We start from the raw sequence: 20,730 nt of genomic DNA on the forward strand, positions 1-20,730 counted from the left end.
ATCCCTCTATGACAAATCTGCTCTGTGACTAAGTACTCTAGAACATTTTCATTATTTTAAAAACGCTAAAGCACATTTAAAGTGGTTTAATAAAGTCACGGTTTTCATGATCAGTTACAACTGTTAACATTAGTTCTGTTAAATAGAGCTACGAGTTATATAGAATTAATGGTTCAGAGTTTACAGTTTACAGTTTAGAGTGAATGGTTTTTAAATATGTTTAAATATGTATCATTAGAATATCCAAAATATTCACAAAGTTAGGGGTGACATGAAACAGATTCCACAGTATCTTGCTTGTTTCCTCTTTGTGCTGCTGTTGCCAGCTACTTGTGAAGAAAGGGTTTCACAGCCTTCTGAACCTGCACACCCTGTTCCACCAACAGGCCTGGCACATGGAGCAAAATATCATTGCAGCAATAATGGGCCTGCTTTGAAGTGTGTTGCCCCCTAGTACTCGTTCACATTTTTGTGACCACTATTTCCCACATCGGCTCGCTATCTTAGAGAGGGTGTGCTCTCCCACCCCATTTCTGGATTTGTCGGCATGAGTCATGCCACATAATTTATGATGCAAGAGCCTCTCCCTCTTTAACCCAATGGTCCTATAACATCTAAAAGAGAAATACAAACTCCCAAGGACAGAGACAGTCACAAAGATTAAGTGAGAGCAGGGGCATCCAGGCTGCTTGAAGACGTGTGTGAGTTCTGTGCATACATAGACTCGAGCCTTCCACACATGTCATACTTACAACGCATTAGTGAAGTTCTGCGTGTGTGGTTATTTGTGTTTTCTATTCCTCTAATTCACTTTAGCAGTATTAAACTTGCCCAAATGTTTTTATGTATGTGTGGGCTTGTGCTAAATGATGAAAACCGTTTTGTCAACTTCACACCTGTTACATTCAATGTAGAAGTACAATCTTTGGTATGAACAGGACGCAGATCCCTGATGTGAACAGTGTGGTTTCAAGCTTGCGCCTCACCTGCTCTTGATCCACATCAATGTATCTATGCATCCAGGATGCTGGCACACCAATGCATCAGAGAAGGGTAATCACCAGGGTGTGCCCTATTTTATCAGGAAAACGAGCACATTGTATAGATGCAGAGTAAATCTCTAAATCTTAATAAAGATGGCTAGACAATCATAACGCGAGAATCAGGGCCCAGTCCACACATTTCAATAAATACGCTGCTGCCTCTGGCCTCAACAGTGGCCGTCCTCACTTCCTCTGCCAGGGAGGTTATTTGGGGAGGTGATGACTAACTCAGCTAACCTGAAGATGACACTTGTGAGGAAGGAGTTTCGCAGTCCTCCAGGAAAGTACTGAGGCCTGGGAGCATGCATAACCTGTTCATGGTGCATATTCATGTATGATATGATATGGCATTTATAACAGGCCTATACACAAGTGTTTCAACAGAGAGATGTGTCTGCCCCAGGATTTTCCTAGTAAAACGTTTTCTTGCATAGATTGCTGGTTGATAAAACGTTGTTAATGTTTGTCCTGTTCGAAACTGATGTCAAACGTTTGGTTTTTATAGTGGGCAGGGGTCAAATCCTAAAAATGAAAGTGGGGGGACTCATCAACAAACGCAATCGAATGTGACGTTGCCAGAAATTAGCATATCAAGGTGCAATATACACATTTCTTTAAATTGGCTTTGAATAACCACCCAACTTGCACAGGACGAATGGCATTTGCCTTTCATAAAATCAACACACACACAAAACCAAGACAGGATATTTTCTTCCAATAGAGTTTTTGAAAACGTTAAACATATGTGCATGTTTTAAACTCCAAGAACCAATACAAATGTTTTCCCTGGGACTTGCAGTACCGAAATGGGATATTTCACCTTTGTTTGTTAGTTTTGATCAGGTTATATAGTGCAGTGTTGAGGTGTCCAACCTGCAAACCTGACGGCTCCCTGCTGCCTCCCTGCATTGAAAAAAAAAAAAAAACACCACCCACGGAAAGGCCTCGAGTGGCTTTGACAGCGTCCGCTGATTGTGTATTATCTATCATCCACTGTTCCAGCCACCGGGTTGAATTTGTGAGATTGTGGATTCTTCCCTCTATATCATTTTCTGGAGGCAATGGATGCCGGTGACATTGACATCCTTGGGGGCATGAACAGTGCACATGTCCATAAAAGCACAGATCAAAGTATATATAAATGTATGTATTATCATGGGCAAAATGTGTGGCAAGCTCCATAAAATGTCTGACATACATTAGATATTTTTTTTAAAATATAAAGCTAATTTACACAACAAAAACAGAATAAGGATTCTTCAATAGTGAATAGTCAGCTAAATGAACATCTCCTACGAAGTTCTTTCTCTGGACTTGTCCTGGCCCCGCTATAATGACAAAGGAACACTCTGCTTTTTCACTTTTTGAGGTTTGTGAGTCAATTTCAAGAGTGGTCATTGTAAGGATCCTCCAGGGCTAACATACTACGGACTTGACAGAGTATTACGGCCCCTTCCAGAATTTTGAGACAGAGCGCGATGTTACTCAACACCAGTCCAATCTCCCATGGACTCTGAGAGGGTGCTGGTGAGTTTACTCTCAGCTGACCTCCTCGCTTTCCATGGTACTGCTCGCTGGGATACTCCAATAATTGCTACCTCTGTGATAGCCTCCCTGCCTATTGTTGAAATTGCAGCGTCTTGTACCTCACCCCTCTTCTGTCTGCACAAGGCAGTCCGAGTATGCCTGAAGCTCTCTGATCTCTCTGGCTATTAAGTAGCCCTGATCTCCTCACTCCACCTCAGGTTTGTAACTCTGTTCCCCCCTCTAGCTTCTTCTCATTCACCTCCCCAGTGGTAGTGGTTCTCACCGTCTTCTACTTCCTCAACTCTTTCTCTCCAGATAACTCTCCCCCCTCTAACCTCCTCAGCATTGAGATCCTCAATAACTCTCTCTCTAGATGGTAGTAGACTTCCTATAATGCAACTTCCTCCTCCATCCATCAACACTCTAATCCCAGCTCTCTCTCCTTACCTAAGACGTATACCTCACCAATCTCCCTCAAACACCTTTCTCCAGCTCCTTCTCGACACCTCACATCCTTTCACTGAGCAAGCTGGCTTTTACAGTATGCTCTCTTCTACCCTATGGGTGGTCGTCAGACACATAGTTTGCACCTGTGTAATGTGCCATGGAATTACCTGTCATTGGGCTATGTGTCTGTAGTCAGGTAGGCTGCAAGTGAGTTGGCCTGAGATTACATCAAAAACTGCAACTGGCCTGGATTTTAAAACTTCCCAAAACGTGTGTGAGGCCACCTTCCCTCCATTTTGGAGTTCATGACGGCTATGAATTAGGTCCCTAGCTATTAACAGCATATACATCAAAAATCAGACAAGCCTTTGTTAAATGATGGAAACTGTTCGATGTGAATTTAACATTTTCATCACAGGGAACTGTTAACTGTGTAAACTTTGTGGTGCTAGTGGGAGATTATTTTTCATTTCTTTTGTCCCACACGTGGTCAACGCTCCTTTTCTTTTTGTGGTTTGGGTGCAATGTTGTATCCTCAGAATGGTATTAGCCACTTTCGCCATTTTTCTTGCCAAATTATTTGCTGCTTTTTTTACAACAAAATAATAGATGGTAAGTTTGTGTTCGGTATATGAAAGGGGAACAGTGAGCAGTGGAAGGAGGAGGAATGTGGCGTCTCTCCCTGATTTTTGTGGTTAAAAAAAGCTGTAAAATTGGCAAAAGATATGTCCATTCAGCAAACAAAATGTGTGGAATCTGCATAGATCTAACTGATCAACTCAAGTTTTTCCTTCAGCAGCAATGACAAAAAAAACAAACAATGGGCCTCATTACGAGTGTGGCGGTCACGAAACAAGGGTGCCGGTAAGCTTACCGGCACCCTAGTTTCCGGACTGCCATACTACGACTTTGCCTACCGGGGCAATTACACTCAGGCGCAGCAACCCCAGTAGGCAGACTTTTCACAGAAACACTGGCACCATTAGTAACAGTGCCTGTGCTTCCCTCTCCCCACTCCCATAGAGTCCTCTGGGACTCTATGGGAATGGGGAGTTACAAAATTCTGCACCTGACATCCCGGGCCACCGGGACTTGTAATGTCCCGGTGACACCAGGAAGTCAGGTGCTGGATTCTGTTTTACAGGGTTGGCAGCAACCCCCTGGTCGCACCGGCGGGTTACAGTCAACCTCGTCATGAGGTCCAGTGTATTTCCACATTTGCTGTGAACATTGCAACATTTTTCCCTTAAAGGAAAGATTAAAATACCGTGCTCAGTGTTTTGGTATGGGCAAATAGTTAGAAGTGTTCTCTAGGTGTACCAATACTAACAATACTAACATTAGAGGTATCATCAAGAGGTTTAGAAATTACATTTTCTCTATGGTGCTCCTTGGTGTTGGGGTGTGTGCTCCTGTGTGTGACTGATCTCTGCCTTAACGTGGGCACCATGTTGAGATGGTCTGGGGATATGGTATACCGCTTCTAGGGCCATCAACCAATGACTTAGAGTGGCCACCAGCTCCTTGATCCGCCACCCCCTTGCCATTCATCTAAGTTGGAAGGGGACTTCATCATTTCATCACAGTATGTGTGTGATAGATACATTGATAAACGAACTGGCAAGCAACAGAGCACTGGAAATAAGTGGCGCATCCCGGGGGCTACAGGTAGGTTAAAACACCATTCTAACGTGATTGGATAAGGAAGGCAGGGGAGAGGTAGAGCTCTGCAGTGGGTGAAGAGAATTAGGATTGAGTGGAGCAATTGCCAAGATGTTCTTTGAACAGAAGGCAATTCAGTTCATTACTGATGTGGAAGACGAAAGGTGATCTGCAATGGTAACAGCTTCAAGAGACATGGAGCAAAGCTTGGAAGGGCATTTTTTAATGATTGAAGAAGATCTCTACAATACCGGATGTAGTTGCCCATTGATGTAGTCTATTCATACAATCAGAAATCTCACAGTAACATTGAAACAGCACCTTCGTTTATGCTGAATTGAATTTTCTGTCTATTTTGAATGAAATGAAAACTGAGCAATACATTTAAAAATTTACTTATTTGGGACAAAATCAGGACTGTGTAATGTGTAGATTTAAAGCAACGATTACTCAAGCTTAAGGTATCATTTATTAGTATTGGATAATGTTGACTTTGAAACTATGTTCTCCCTTGTGTTCATGTCTGGTCTCATGAAAATTATGTACATTTTGGGAGCAAAGATGAAGTACAGAAGTCCAGCACCAGAGGACAAGATTGCAAAAATCTCCACTGCTACCAGGAATTTTCCTTTTGTGCTGAGATATGCTGGGATAAAAGAGAGCCAGACACTGACAAACACCAGCATGCTGAAGGTAATGTACTTAGCCTCGTTGAAGCTGTCAGGCAAATTCCGTGCCAAGAAAGCAACCATAAAACTTACACATGCCAACAGTCCCATGAAGGACAGCATGCAGTAGAACATCAGTATTGAACCCTCGTTGCATTCTGCAATCATCTTCCCATTGGTAGACTTCATGTTGAGTTCTGGAAATGAGGGTGTAGTCCAGAGCCATATGACTCCAATGACAGACTGGATCAAGGTGGGGACAAGTACAATGAAGTAAGATGTCCTTGAACCAACCAATCTTCTTAAATTGCTGTTGGGTTTGGTGGCCCTGAAAGCAATGACAACTGTGATTGTTTTGGCCAATACAGAGGAAACACAAAGGGAAAATGATATACCAAAAATAACCTGCCGTAGCATACAACTCATAGTCCCAGGCCGCCCAATAAAAATTAAGGCACAAAGGAAGCACATCATAAGGGCAGCAAGTAGAATATAGCTGAGATGAAGGTTGTTGGCCCGCACCACCGGAGTTTGCCGATACCGTACAAAAACCCACAACACCCCGGTGGCATTGAGGACAAAAAACATGGCTGCCAAAACTAAGGTGAAACCCAGTGTCTCCTTGAAGGAAAGGAACTCAATCTCCTTTGGAATACATTTATTTCTTTTTCTGTTCGACCACTCATCATCTGGGCACTTCAGGCAATCTACAGAATCTGAGGACAATGACAAATCTGTTATTTTCAGCAGAAACATGAATTGATTACCATAGACAACGCTAAAAGTAAGACAAAAATAACGGGGTGGATTAACAAAGAAATTACTATGAGTAACTCTGAATTTCTCCTGGAGAGAATGATTCAATGCACTAAGAAGTTATTCCGAAATGAATTCTAGTAAGTCATGTGTAAATTGGAGTTGCTCATAGTATCTTCTTTTGTAATTAAATAGGCCTCTACCATATTAAGTTAAGGCTAAACTAGCGTAAATCATAGGTACTTTTTTTGTAAATGGGTTAAAATTAGTAAAAATTGAGACTGTGTGAAATATATGTCCAACACTGAAAGGATGGTATAACGTAATACAATATTTTTTAAGTTCATAGTTGTTTTACACAGCACAAAGATGACATGCGTGACAACCTTATTTTAAAAAAATGTTTCAAGGTTTTATGAATGTAAATAAAATGCTTTGTTCTTGTTTGTAAACATTCCCACCTCTCAGTGATCCTTTTTAAAGAGCTAGCTGACACATGCTGAACTAGCCCCACTGCTTACAAAAGGTGACCACCGGTGAGTCAATGATAAGTGTAGCCTTTGACTCCATCCTTTTTCGATAATTCTGTTTAAACCCTCTGGATTCAGGCCCCCTTCAAAAAAGAGGGTCCCTGCCCTTATTTTATACATACATTTAGTAAGCTACATTGTATATCGTTCATGTTGCATTTCAGTGTATAAATTGGTTATGTTATATTCTTCATGTCTATACGATGCAAGCATTTTTCTTTGTGTCTCAATGCATGGTTTGATCTAGCGTTCATCTTTCGTCATGGTGAATGCACATCTGCTTCATTTATATTGTACTCATGTGTGCCAGCAGTGAGGCCACTTGCTCTTGCCATGTTTAGTTACATCAGGTTAATTTCTTCTTGTATTTGTCCGAGATAAGGCTGATATGGTTGCCTTAGTGCATAGCATTTCTCACCTTTACGGTATTGGGTGGGAGAGGGGCAGTTGACATGAATGACGTATTCATCTGTCTCTTGACAGAGTTCTATCATTTGAAAATTTTGGGGTACGATATTAAGATCTTGTAAGATGTTAGACAAGCTAGTTTTGCTATCCTCTTCAATGGAAAAGAGCAAACTTGTATTCTGAATATCTGAGACGGTAATTTCACTAATTGGAACATTATCCTCCATTTGCTCTGCTTGGCCACTTCTGCTCATTAAGACATTCTTAAGCTTCAACATTCTAATATGTTTAATTAAATCAACTTGAATATCTACTGGATCACTCAATATTAATGGTGCAAAAAATAATCCCTTATTTAGAACTGAGGTCTCTGCTGGTGTTAATGTTCTGTCGGATAAATAAATGGCTACATAAGCTTTCTCATTTTCCTTTGCTGTTCCCTGTAGCTCGCTCGTGCAAGCCTTCCTGTTGGATCTTCGTCTATCTGTGAATTGTCTCTGTCCCCCTCTCTTCCCTCTTCTACTCTTCCATGAGTTGGGATATCTATCTCGATTGGATCTTGGAACCTTACTTGTTTTGTATTTGTCCTTTGGTTCCCTCTCCTATATCTCTTGATTTGTTCTAAAAAAAACTGTTCTCGGTCTTGGGACCTTCTGCTATCTGATTATCATTGGCTATGACACTACTATAGCTGGCCCACTCACCATCTGGTTCTGAATCTACATCTGAACTCCCTGGTGAAGAGACTGGCGTATTCTCTTTAGAGTATGGTTTGGTATTATCATTATATTTGTATTGGAAAGTATAGACACAATCTTCCATATATTCATTGTAATCTCTAAAGAACTTGCTTGATTTGCATAGTTTCACCTCATCTAGGTATTCCTTTAAGATATCATACATTGGTCTATAATTCTTCTCAGTAGATTCTTGAGTGTCCATTTCCGATATTTCTTTTTTTGAGGTTTTCAATTTCTACTACTATACGGTTGTGTTCTCAAGTCACATGTTCTACTACCAATTCAATCGTAACTTTTGACCCATTATTGAGATTGCCCTCCCATTTCTGTGCCAAGTCAGGAAAAATTAAAATCATTAAACCTCTGGGTATTTTGTCACTCACTAAATAGTTATTCATTGTAACATTTTCCCAGCATTTATTAATTTCTCATTTGGACAATCATTCCAATCTGATACATTTGTGTATTAAGTCTCTGTGTGCAGGTTTACCATATCTAAAAGCGTGGTTGGTACTACCACATGGTACAAAAAGTGATGCAGTGTCTTCATCACATTTTAGAAGGTATTCTGTCATAATGTATTTAAATTAGTTCAAAACATAATCATGCTGTGGCGTGACTGAGTAGAAAACAGTTGCATTGTAAATTAGTTCCAAACACTCTCGTGCTGCGGCTTGACTGAGTTCCACACAGTAGTGTATACTGTGGGGAAAACTCAGTTTGGCTGCCCATTGAACTTCTAATATTAGATTGGCTGCTGCTTGGTTAGGCGTAAATAGGCTTTGCCCACAGTCTATAAGCAAGTACAAAACATAAACAAAACGCCCATTTCCATGCACATGTCCTGAAGTAATCAGTAGCTGAGTAGCACTTAGATTTTGTACACGTGGGATCGGTCAGCTCTACAGTAGCCGTTATCAGTCGTAATTTTATCCCATTCTTTGGTAGCCATGTAATTCATTTCAAAGTTAAATATCCATATGCCAACATGTGTTTCGACCTTCCACTTCCATATGGTCTTTGACAAGGCTTCACTATCTTTAGTGTTACATGACAATATGACACACAGTGTATATCTTGAAAGTCTTCAATAAGCATGCATTCGTATTGAAAAGAATAAACCACTAAGGAAAACCTGAGAAGCCCCAGTGACACAAGTATATAATCATAATTGAAGAGGGAAAAAAGGAGACAAGAAAATCAGAGCATGTAATTTTTGGTTGTGACAAAACATATGCTGACAAATGTATATCTTCAAACTTTCTCCCACAAGTATTACTTGATAATGCTTCACCTATGTACCGATTCAATGTTGGGTGGTGAACTTCTATCACTGTTTTATTTCTTATTCAACATTAGTAGATCAGCTCTAACTAATGGTTAATGGTCAGAGACTTGCAGATATAAGGTTTAAGAGCTGGGTGCTTAGTTGGGGTATTGTGCATGTGAGAGATCCGTGATTAATTAAATTAAGCTGAGTGGTTAGTGTTGTGAGAAAAGAACTTCAATATATATGTATATGCAATGGTACTGGAGTGCGCTCACCTCTTTTATAAAGTTTACCCAATCTGGGTGTTAGGCAGAATCACATACAGTACCCTTTGGGAACACTACACACAATTAAGGCTACAAGTGTAAGTACAATTTCACCTTTGGTACAAGCCTGTACTACACAGTAATGTGGTAACAGTGGCTTAGCAGCCAGACGTATCTCAAGAGTAAAGTGAGCAGTACAATGGACTAGGAAGCACAGTGGTTCGAACAAGTACTTATTCAAAGTTTCTTGGTAAAAAATATACATTTATTTACACAGTCAGTAGGAAAACATTCCATTAGCACGAGCATCTCAATATCACAATCTAATACACTACAATGCACAACCAATCCTGAAATGGGAGGCACTGACTGCCTTAAAGACCACAAACTGGTATCCTTCTCACTGGCTATCTGGTTTTCAACAGCACTCTGAAGAAAATTCGACCGGTACAGAGACAGTCTTTAGGTGACTTGCGAGTTGCGAGTCCCAAAGTCAAGGGAAGAAGTCGTCCTTGAAGGGCTTCTCTATCGAGGGAGTTTCAGGCAATTCGGACCTGCAGCAGGGCTTCACCGGTGGACCAGAAGTTGCAGCAGTCGTCTTCCTTCAGCTCGTCTTTGGTTCTCTCGTTCCAGTGGTTGACTCTGCTTTCCAAGTCCCAGAGGCCTGCTTTTAAATAGTTTTCCCACATTCATTCCAGCCTAGCTCTCACTCACCCAGCAGGCCAATCACACTGCTTGCATTCAGGTCTCCTAGTAGACTAAGCAAAGGGAGTTTCGGGCACCTCCCTCACATCCTGTCCACCCCTGACACTCAGGCGCCAGAGGAGGGCTTCAGCACTGAAGCCAGCCAAAGGGCAACAAATAAAAGGACCAAACCTGGTTTGGCGCGCAGTGTTAAACACAAGAAGGACCTTTCCTTAAAGAAACGGCGAAAACAAATTACAGGAGTCTGTTTTTACAGATAGGTCTTGGGCGCCATATTAAAAAACATGGCTGGCTCGATTTTTAGCTACCGGTGTTCGCGGTCGGCAGAAATCAAGGTAGTTTGTTCTAAACCACTGTCACCAGCCATTTCAAGAGGGAAAGGGTAACATTTGACTGTTAGATGAGTGTTTGGACTCGGGGGGGATGCTAGGCAACCCCTCCAGCACACTATAGGAAGATAGTGTGTGCTGGGTCTATAAATTTAAAAAGAGTAGTAAAGTCAATTTAACTTTACATGCTCTGGTAGACAATAGTCAGTCCCAGAGAAGGTATTTTAACCTTGGGAAGTCTGAAAGACATCTCTGTGCCACTGCACTGAAGGTGCTGTGTGACACACAACAAAAAGATGATGCCTATGGAGTTGTTTTAAAACTCCATATCCAAAGAACACAAAAGTAAAACACACATCAAAATACATGAAAGAGTGGTAAAAAGGCTCACACTCTTTCCAGGTGAACATTAAAATCCTATAAATCCAGCAAAGTTGCTGGGGGTCTCAAAAGTTAAGGGAAATTAGCACATTCTTGAGAACTTTCCCTAACACTCGGCTAGGTACTGTAGTAACGGTCCATATTGTGTAATATAGCTGGGATTTCTCTAAAAACATAGGTTGTTTAAGTTAACTTGGATCTATTTAGGCCATTATCCCTGCTTGTAATAGGCAATATGTTTCAGCTCGCCTTGTTGTGGATAATTCCTAGTTTTGATTGGAATTGTAAGCCAACCTGATTGCTGAGCGGAACGGATGTATGCAGGAAACAAATATTACATCATGTATCTGAACTGGGCCCTGTCAATCTTACTGTTTGAACAGAATAGTCACAGGGAAACTCAGTATTACCTGGCATAATAGTTTAATCTTACCATAAAGGAGGGATTCCTGGATTAGAGTTTCCCTGCTGGTCCGGTATCCTGCGGGCTTTCGCAAATCCTATTTACACCTATCGAAGCAGCAGTGAATGTAATATTATAAGTTCGATTTCCAGCCGAACTGAGGTTTGCCCCTCAATATCCACTACTAATTCAGAAGTAAGTCTGAGTTACAACAGTCAAATTCTTTTTGTATCAAATAGTCTCTTCCCAGGTGTAGCTCCTTTATAGATTGGTCACTCTTTGTAAATGAAATTTGCATCAGCATTACCCTAAGTTATTTAACAGTGCTTATCTTGCATTTTTTTTTTAGAACATATTTTTATTGAGAGAGTAGGTCAGCAGCAAGATACAATATAAACATATCAGAACATAGCTTAATTAATTTACAGCCTTCAATTTAAGGGAGGCGGCGAAGAGGAAGACATCACAGTTTTCAGACATGAGAACAACCAGTACAAGAGTAGTAGACATTGCAAGTCAAGGCGAGGACCCGGGTGTTGCATCAGGGTCTGAGTCCAGGCCGCACAGTTAAAAGCGTAGCAATGACCAAATATCTTTGGGGCGACATGGTGACGGAACCGACAATACAAATAATTCCTCATCGTCATTTACCATACAAAGATCTTTTAAGAAAGTGGCTCTGGTTGGGGCGGTGGAGGACTTCCAACATTTAAGAATACAGCGTTTGGTAATAATGCAAGAAATGTTAAATAATCGCCTCGTGGTTTCCTTTACTTCGCCTATATCGCCCAACAAGTATTTCAGGGGGGAGAGAGTCGCCGGGATGGCTGTGATATCTTCAAGGAGCCCTGAAAATTCCTTCCAGAACTCCACAATTAACGGACATGACCAGTACATATGATAAGGCCCCGCATTGGGGGTGTCACATTTGGGGCAGGCTCCTGTGCAATTTTCCACAAATTTAGCTAATCTGTCAGGGGAATAGTGTAATTGGTTTAAAACTTTGAACTGAATCAGCCGGAGCCCAGCATTCATGGACACTGATCGAGTAAGCTGACTGTACCGGGCCCAGCGGACCTCATCTATCTGAGGGCCCACGTCTCGTTCCCAGATTTCTCTCATTGTGTTGCGCGATGGGGAATGGGTCTGCACCAATGAATATAGCATAGAGACCACCTTGCCGTGACCGTCCATTGACACTATTGACCTAATGAATGCATGGGACTGGGATTCCTGCGGGAATGTCGGCCACTTCGCCGAGAAAGCAGCCCGCATCCTGTAGTAGTGAAGGCGTTTAAGCTGGCCCCTCCCCACCGCTTCAGTAAAGCTCGTGAGGTCACAGAACTCACCATCCGGGAACATGTCACGTAGTGTGAAAAGCTTGTTAGGGTCCCAGGATTGCTGGAGGGCTCGGTCAAATGTGGGGGAAATGCTGGAGAAATCCCACAGGGGGACTTCCGGGTCGTAGGGGGATTCCAGTCCCAGCCTCTTGTAAAGTCTGGCCCAAGCATGAGTGGTCGTCTATACCGGATCGAACAGGCATATGTCCCCATAGCTTGGGTTAAGAAGGACTGAGCGCATGTTGTTTGGGCGAACAGAGTGCTTTTCAATCAATATGTGGGGGGCAGTGTCCTCTGGGTCGAACCAATGCTTTGCAAATTGCGCTTGCGCACATAAATAATAAAGCTCGAAGTCTGGAGCCGCGATGCCTCCCTGCACGAAAGGCTCAACCATCCTATCCCAACCCATCCTGGCAGTTTTCCCATTCCAAATAAACGAGGAGGCGAGTGATTTAAGTTTCGAGAAGAAGGGTTTACCAGGTCAAAGTGGGATGTTATTGAAGTAATATAGGAGCTTGGGGAGGACCACCATTTTAAGTAGCGCAACTCTGCCATACAGGGATAGTGGAAGGCTAGCCCACATCTGAAATTTGGTCGAAAGGGTTGACAACAGTTCCCCATGGTTGTGCGTATATAGCAGGGTTTTATCTCTGGCGACCATTATCCCTAAGTAACGTACCTTGGTGCGGGCAGGTCTAAATCCCTCTATTTCAGCTAGGTCTCCCGTGCCGTCAGTAAGGGGAAATATTTCTGACTTCGGTACATTAATTCTATAACCCGAGTGTTCTGAGAATTCATGTATGTCGGACATGATGTGTTGCACATTTTTTTTGGGGTCACGGACATATAGTAAAGTGTCGTCAGCGTAGAGTGATATTATCTGAGGGGGGCCGGTCATCCTAAGACCTCTGTGTGAGTGGTTCTGACGTATGAATTCCGCCATTGGTTCAATGGTCAGAGCGAAAAGTATGGGTGAGAAGGGACATCCCTGCCTGGTCCCCCTGTGTGGGTGGAATGACGGGGAGAGAGTGGTGTTAGTCAGGACCTTAGCTGTCGGTTGTGTATATAATAATCGGACACAGTTGATATAGTACTGGCCGAGCCCAAATCGCTCCAGCACCAGAAAGAGGTATGCCCAGGAAACAGAGTCAAAAGCCTTCTCGGCGTCTAATGCGACCACGGCCGCCTTGGCATCTGGGTCTATCTGTGCCATAACATTGAATAGGCGTCTTAGGTTGAGAGCCGTGGATCTGGCTGGTATAAAGCCGGCCTGGTCAGGATGAACCAGGATCGGCATGTATGGCAGGAGTCTGGTGGCCAGCACTTTTGCAAAGATTTTTGCGTCAGTGTTGATTAGAGACAGGGGTCGATAGGACGCCATGTCTTGTGGCAGTCTGCGGGGATTCAAAAGGACAGTGATGATTGCTTCTCGCATCGATTCCTGGGAGAACCCGCAGGCTCATTGCCTCTTCCCACACTTTCAGCAGTATTGGGGCCAATTCACTGGAGAATTCTTTATATAGTTCCGCAGGAAGGCCGTCCGAGCCAGGGGAACGGCCGCTCGATAGAGCTTTTATAGCCTCTGCAATCTCCTCTGATGTGATTGGCCTGTCTAGTATATTACGGGTTTCGGCCGTTAATGTGGGGAGGTTCGAGATTATCTAGATATTGAAACGTGCCCTCTTTGTTTTTTTTATCGTGGTTGGAATAGAGGGAGGAGTAAAACTCAGTAAAAGCAGAGTTAATATCTCGGTCTCTGTTTACCGTCCCCCCAGTCGGTGTCTGTATGCTCGGGATCGGGTTATGGTGCCTATCAGTTCTAAGCATGTTGGCCAGGAATCTCCCAGCCTTATTGCTTTCCCCGTATCGTCGGGCTTTGGCTGGAGCAGCCATATAAAGAACTTCTCTATGGGCCAACTTGTGGAATTTTTTTAGCGTGGTATGTATTTGCGCCAGGGTTCCCTTGTCCTGTGTGATGCTGTACTCGGTCTGTAACAAGTCAATTTTTGTCTCGGCCACTCCCAGTTCCTCACATACCGACTTCAACATACCAGTCGACTTGCCCAGGATGGCTCCCCGGACCCAGGCCTTGAATGCATCCCATATTGTGGCATAAGTGGCAACCGAACCCTCATTTAGTTCTAGGAACTCCGCAATCTCAATATGCAACGATTTGCATATGTTGGGGTCTCTTAGGATTGCAGGGCCATCCTCCATCTTCTCGCCGGGGGGGAGACGTCGCTAAAGTTAATGTCAAGCGATACCGGCGAGTGATCCGAAAGGGTATGGGGATGTATATCACATTGGGAGATCGCCCCAGATAGGGACTGGCTAACGATCCAATAGCCAATGCGCGAATGAGAGTCGTGCACCGACGAGTAAAAGGTGTATTTCTTCTCGCACGCCATGCGTCTACCATACCCATCTGTTCCATTAATTGTGTTACTACCAGTGCGGCCTTGGAGGGGGTTCTGGGGACAGTCGATGAGTGATCCAGGGATTGGTCCAATATCATGTTGAAATCGCCACCCAGAGTATTTGTGCCTCCCCAGATGATGATAGCATATCCAGTATTGTGCAATAAAACTGTGGGTCATCTAAATTGGGGCCATAGGTATTTATCAGAAGCACTTGGTGCCCCACCAATTCCCCCCACACCAGTACGTATCTACCCTGTGGGTCTATTTTGCTGGACTGATATTTAAAACACAATTTGGGGTGTATGAGAGTCAACACTCCTCTGGATTGTGCTGAGTATTCTGTATAGTACCTGTGTGACCCCCACCTTGGTAAAAGTTTAGTATTGACCTGCCCAAGCGCGTGTGTCTCCTGCATAAAAAGAATGTGAGGGTTGTGGCGTGTGATGTATGCTGTGATCTTCCTCGCCTTAATCTGGTTATTTAACCCCCGGATATTCCAGGAAAGGAGCTTAACATTCAAGCCCTTATTGACCTGTGTCATGGTCGTACCTGAGACTAGGCATACGTCCACACACCCGCCCCTGTTGCAGGGAGAATGGGTATCCCGCTGCATAACCGCTCTCTATTTTAACCGTTATAACAACCCGAAACATGGGTTCCCCCAACAAGTCCGGCATTCCGCACGGCAACACCGTATCCCTATTCCACTCCCAACTCCCTACCGCATCATCAACCCCAACTGGACGATTTACCCCTAAAACCATAACCTAGGAACACTCCTGGGCGTGTGAGCTGCACTCGTACGACCACCGACCCAGGAAGTCTGCACGGCTCCATTCCAACAAACATTTCCATTCAGTGCCACCCTGCGGCCTTCAATTTAAAACATTATAGCAGTGTGGCATCAAAAAAATATATAATCCCGCGGGGTCGTCGGGCTCCACCGCGCCCCCGGGCGGCAGATTCTGGTTCCCGGCCCGATCCCAAGTCGGTAGAGGGATGGAGGCTTCCATGTAGAGCATGGCTTCGGTTGGATTTTCAAAAAAATGAGCCCTGCCTCCATGCTTAATCCTCATTTTCGCTGGGTAGACAAGGGAGTACGGGACCTGGCAGAGTCTCAGTTGTCTCTTGACGGGCTCATAGGATCTCCTAAGTGATTGCACATTGGTGGAAAAGTCTGGATATATGTGGATTCTGTTGTTTTCATAGAATAGGGTGCCCTTCTCCCTGGATATCCGCAGGATAGCGTCTCTGTCCCTATAATTGAGAAGGCGGGCAATTATTGTATGAGGTGGGGCTCCAGTCCTGGGCGAAGGCGCCGATGTACGGTGTGCTCGCTCCACAAGGAAATGGTCCGAAAAGGAGTCGGTACCCAGGTGTTCCTTCAGAAGGGCCTCTACCTGGCGTTCCATAGACCCTTTGCCAAAGGTTTCAGCCACCCCAACCAACGGATATTGTTCCTCCTGGAACGGGCCTCCAAATCCTCGCATTTATCAAGGGTTTTCCGGAGGTCCCCTTTCAACTGGGCAGTATCGCGGCCATGTTGTTGTATCGAGTCTTCACTGATAGCGATCCTGCCTTCGGCCTCAGTAATCCGTGTGCTTTCCTTGTCCACCCTCGCCTTCAAGGAGCTGATTGTTGCCCCTATGTCATCCAATTTAGTGTTCACCGCTAGGAAGCCGTTCTGAACCATGGCCATCAATCGGTCCACCCTCTCCTCCATTGGCAACTCAGGATGACCGTCCACTTGTTGCAATGGGGGCGCCGCGGACCCGCTGGGTTGGGAATTTGCAAAGGAGTCCATTGGGCCTGTTTTCTTGGGGCGTGCTCCCTTCTGCTCGTATCGGCCCATGTGTAGATTCAAGTAGACCGCGTCTTCCAGCGCCCCCAGCCCTGTCCGCCCCAAAGTATGGCACAGACTCTATACAGGATTGGTAGTGAGCTTAGACACACTTATCGTGCAGGAGAGGTGTGTAAAGGTTATCGCCCAGGGAGGGCTGTAGCCGGATAAAATGTCCCCTCCTCGGCAGATGCTGTTCGGGGTGTCCACCCTCCTCATGCGTTGCCCCACTTGTTCTTACTTGTTTTTAACGTCCGTCCACACGTGGAGGGGCACTCCACCAGCAGGAGATATCAGGGGAGCCAAGGGTGGCTCCGCAGGCACGGGAATCGGATTAACAGTGGCCCACGTAGCATGGCGGCTGCACACCACGTGGCCGTTGGCGGGGGGACCACCGCGTTCGCCGTGCCCAGCACGCACGGCAATATATACGACATGGCACCCTCACATTAGCAGTGTTGGTCCGATCACCTCCAGGAGTTTGGTCGAAGCGCGGCCTCTCCGACTCGGTCCAGCCCCTCCCCCCGCGGCTCCAGGGGAAGATCGCCCGGAACTCGCAGGCGGCAAATGTCCCAGCCTCCATCCGCAGGATCTTCAGGACGGTGTATCTTCAACGCGGTCCGGCGGAGTGGCCCAAATTTTCCCCAGTATGTGCCCACAGTCTTACGCCACTGATCGACGCGCTTCGTTTATTCCGCGGGCGGCCCTGAGAGAGGATGCGTATCTTGAAGGATTTATAGAAGCCGGAGCTCTGGAACTAGGCGGCCATCTTAGATGTGCGCAACAGCGCCCCTTTGTGCTTTTCTTGTTTTTAAGTGAGAAACAAAACAGTGCACATTTTTGTATGAACATAAATAGATCCTGGTAAGTTCTTGGTCAATCAAATGTTCTTTCACCAGGAATTAAGCAATAGTAATTCAGAGTTACCACCAGTAGCATCTGTGATGAATCCAGCTAAACAGGAATTCTACGACACCCGTATCTCCCAAGCTAACCAAAATATGAACAAATTATTTACTATTCTTAAAGAACTAGAGTCTCCCATTGCAATACCTGACACTTGCACCAAAGATATAAAATGGTGCTCAGAGATCCAACACGCACTAGCTAATAAAGTATCCACATTACAATATAAAATACCCCAAAAAAGCATCTTTAAATGTTCCACCCACACCTAAATTATCTGTGAAAACCGCAGAAAACCATCCCATCCGTTTTAATTTCTCTAAAGTATCTATCATAGAGGTGGAAAGAATTATTCTATCTCTCAAACCAACCAACTGCCAGGGTGATCTCTACCTAGCACAACTCATCAAAGATGTGGCTCGAGACCTGTCACCTTTCATATCCAAGCTCATCAATGCGTCCTTTGCCACCGGCACCATCCCCACTAACCTCAAAGAATTGTGGGTACTCCCACTACTAAAAAAAACACTCTTGATCCATGAACTCCCACCAACTATATGCCAATCACAACAGTCCTGTTCCTTCTAAAAATACTAGATAAAGTGGCCTACATGCAAATTCAAAAGTACATGGAACTACACCACCTGCTAGGAGCCAGACAGTCAGGCTTCTGCCAACAACATGGAACTGAGACCACCCTCATCGATCTAAAAACCCAAGTCGACGAGTTTAGAGACAGTGGCAATTCAGCTCTACTGTTACTCGTTGACCTCTCAGCTGCTTTCGATTTGGTAGATCATACAATCCTATGCAACCATCTTGACACAGCAGCATACTTCTCCACAGATGCCATAACCTGGATTAGATCTTTCCTAAGCGGCAGAACAATGATGGTCTTCTCGCCCTCAGCAGCGCAGATCCCATTCCTATCACCTGCGGGGTGACACAGGGATCCTGCGTCTCGCCCACACTGTACAATATCTTTACCAAGCCCCTCTTCGATGATCTGGACCATCTTAGTATCACCTACACTAACTATGCAGATGATACTCAGATGCTCCTCCCACTTACAGGGCATTACGACAAGGATTTGGCCTTGATAAATAGAGTGTATATCATCATCCAGACATGGATGGCCATGCATGGTCTATGCCTAAATGATGATAAAACAGAACTCATCATCTTCGGTACCCCCAACTAACCTAAAATAATTAGGACCCGACTACACCTCCTTCCTAATTGATGGCAACCTCATTTAGGTAGCACAAGAGGTAAAAACATTAGGATTTTACCTTGACTCCACCTTATCATTCTCTAAACAGGTCAACATGCTAGCGTCCTCCACGGCGTACACGTGCAAACTCATTAGAACCGGCAAGCCATTTCTCTCAAATAATAGCTGTACCATCCTGGCCAGAGCCCTCATCCTGTCCCGCCTGGACTACTGTAAAGCCCTATACATAGGATCCAACAAATCCATCATTACCAGAATCCAAACCCTACAAAACAATGCCGTTAGAGCAGCCTTAGGTATTTCCAGAAGAGAGCACATCTCCAAGAGCAGACGACAGAACAACTGGCTCTGGATCAATGACAAAATCCTATTAAAAACTGCGTTGCTCACTCACAAATCTCTTAACAACGCTGCACCCATCTACCTCACTGAGAGATTCCACAAACAGACATCCGCAAGACCAACTAGATCAATAAACCTGGACTGCTTGTCCATCCCCAAATTCAAACGATCGACAATTGGTGGCAACAGCTTCCCTGTTAAAGCAGCTAAACTATGGAAGTCCATGCCTCCCTCCCTAAGAGTAGACCAGCCTTATCAGAATTTCAGAACCAATACCATCTTATGGCTAAAATCCACTGACCACTAACCGCACAACTGTGTAACTGAAATGCAACTCACAACACCTGGCCGATAATCCCTTGGCGCTAACCTCACTTCTATGTACAATACCTGTAATATTCTCTAGATATCTGTATATCCTGCTTGTATAATAATATGTAGTAATGTATTGCTTTGTATGACTGCCTGTAACCTTGTGACTCACTGTAACTAAGCTTTGCATATTCTTGTATCTACTGCACCCTGATACCCTTGGGTCTGGCACACATTACAAATAATAAAACAAACAAACAAACAAACAAACAGTGCAGTCATAACTGATTCCCCAGCGGTGACCTCCTTCCATGTGGAAAGGGGATGGCAGGCACTGACTGTTCCCAACAGTGCGGGTGGTTATGCAAGAGAGGATTACATGGGAGGAGACAACTACCGGGGGAGGTGTTAACTCCATCAGATGAGATGTGTATTCCCCCTTACCCCTGAGGCAAACCCTATAATACCTGGGTTTGTAAAGGCATGTTGTCACCTGACTGTTCCCCCTTACAGTAAAAGTCAGAAAACCTTTCCTCTAAATCACTCTAGTCAAGCCCTCATCTATGACTCACACGCTCACAACTCATACATATCATCTTCAGTTTTGATGCACCTTTTTGTAAGATTTCTGAACATCATCATACCATACCATAAACCCTCTGGTACTGAGACGAGAAAGAGGATGTAAGGAAGGCATGGTATCAACAGTTGACACAGACACAATAGATGTAAGTTTTGAAAACTTTAATTTTGGTATTTTATTTGGTTTGTAAGAGGATTCAATTCAGCACTACAGCCAAGTTAACACCTAGTCTAGAATACTGAATGAAAACCCTTATTGAGATATCTTTAGGTCCAGTTCATGCGTTCTGGATGACTACCCTTATATAACACCCCTCTCTTGGAATCCCCCTGACCCCACTGAGCCAAGAAGTAGTTCTGTTTTGCAAGTTAAAAGGTTTATTTGATAATTTAAACAATAGGTATATATATCCCACTTTATAATAAATTAATAATTGAATAGCACACTTAATCTGATATGATAAAGATCAACAACGGAGAATCTGGCACTAGCACACTTCTTATAATCACTAATGAGTTGACATGAATGGATAAGGTAGCACACTGGTAAATAGGAACAAAAGTATAATGTGGTAGAGGATGCTTTATGTAAGCTCAGGTGGATGCAATATTCAATGAA

General features: G+C 44.1%; 1 protein-coding gene across 1 annotated transcript in view; it reads right to left on the reverse strand.

The window, feature by feature from the left end:
- Positions 1-5,143: 5,143 nt before the first annotated feature.
- LOC138568720 (vomeronasal type-2 receptor 26-like) overlaps positions 5,144-20,730 on the reverse strand; it is a 50,208-nt gene continuing 34,621 nt past the window's right edge. The window contains exon 3 of the mRNA XM_069646503.1: positions 5,144-6,063. Coding sequence (XP_069502604.1) covers positions 5,144-6,063 — 920 coding nt within the window. The remainder of the gene's footprint in view (positions 6,064-20,730) is intronic.

Source organism: Ambystoma mexicanum, chromosome 2q, assembly GCF_040938575.1.
Source record: "Ambystoma mexicanum isolate Mex_15411 chromosome 2q, UKY_AmexF1_1, whole genome shotgun sequence".
Lineage (NCBI taxonomy): Eukaryota > Metazoa > Chordata > Amphibia > Caudata > Ambystomatidae > Ambystoma > Ambystoma mexicanum.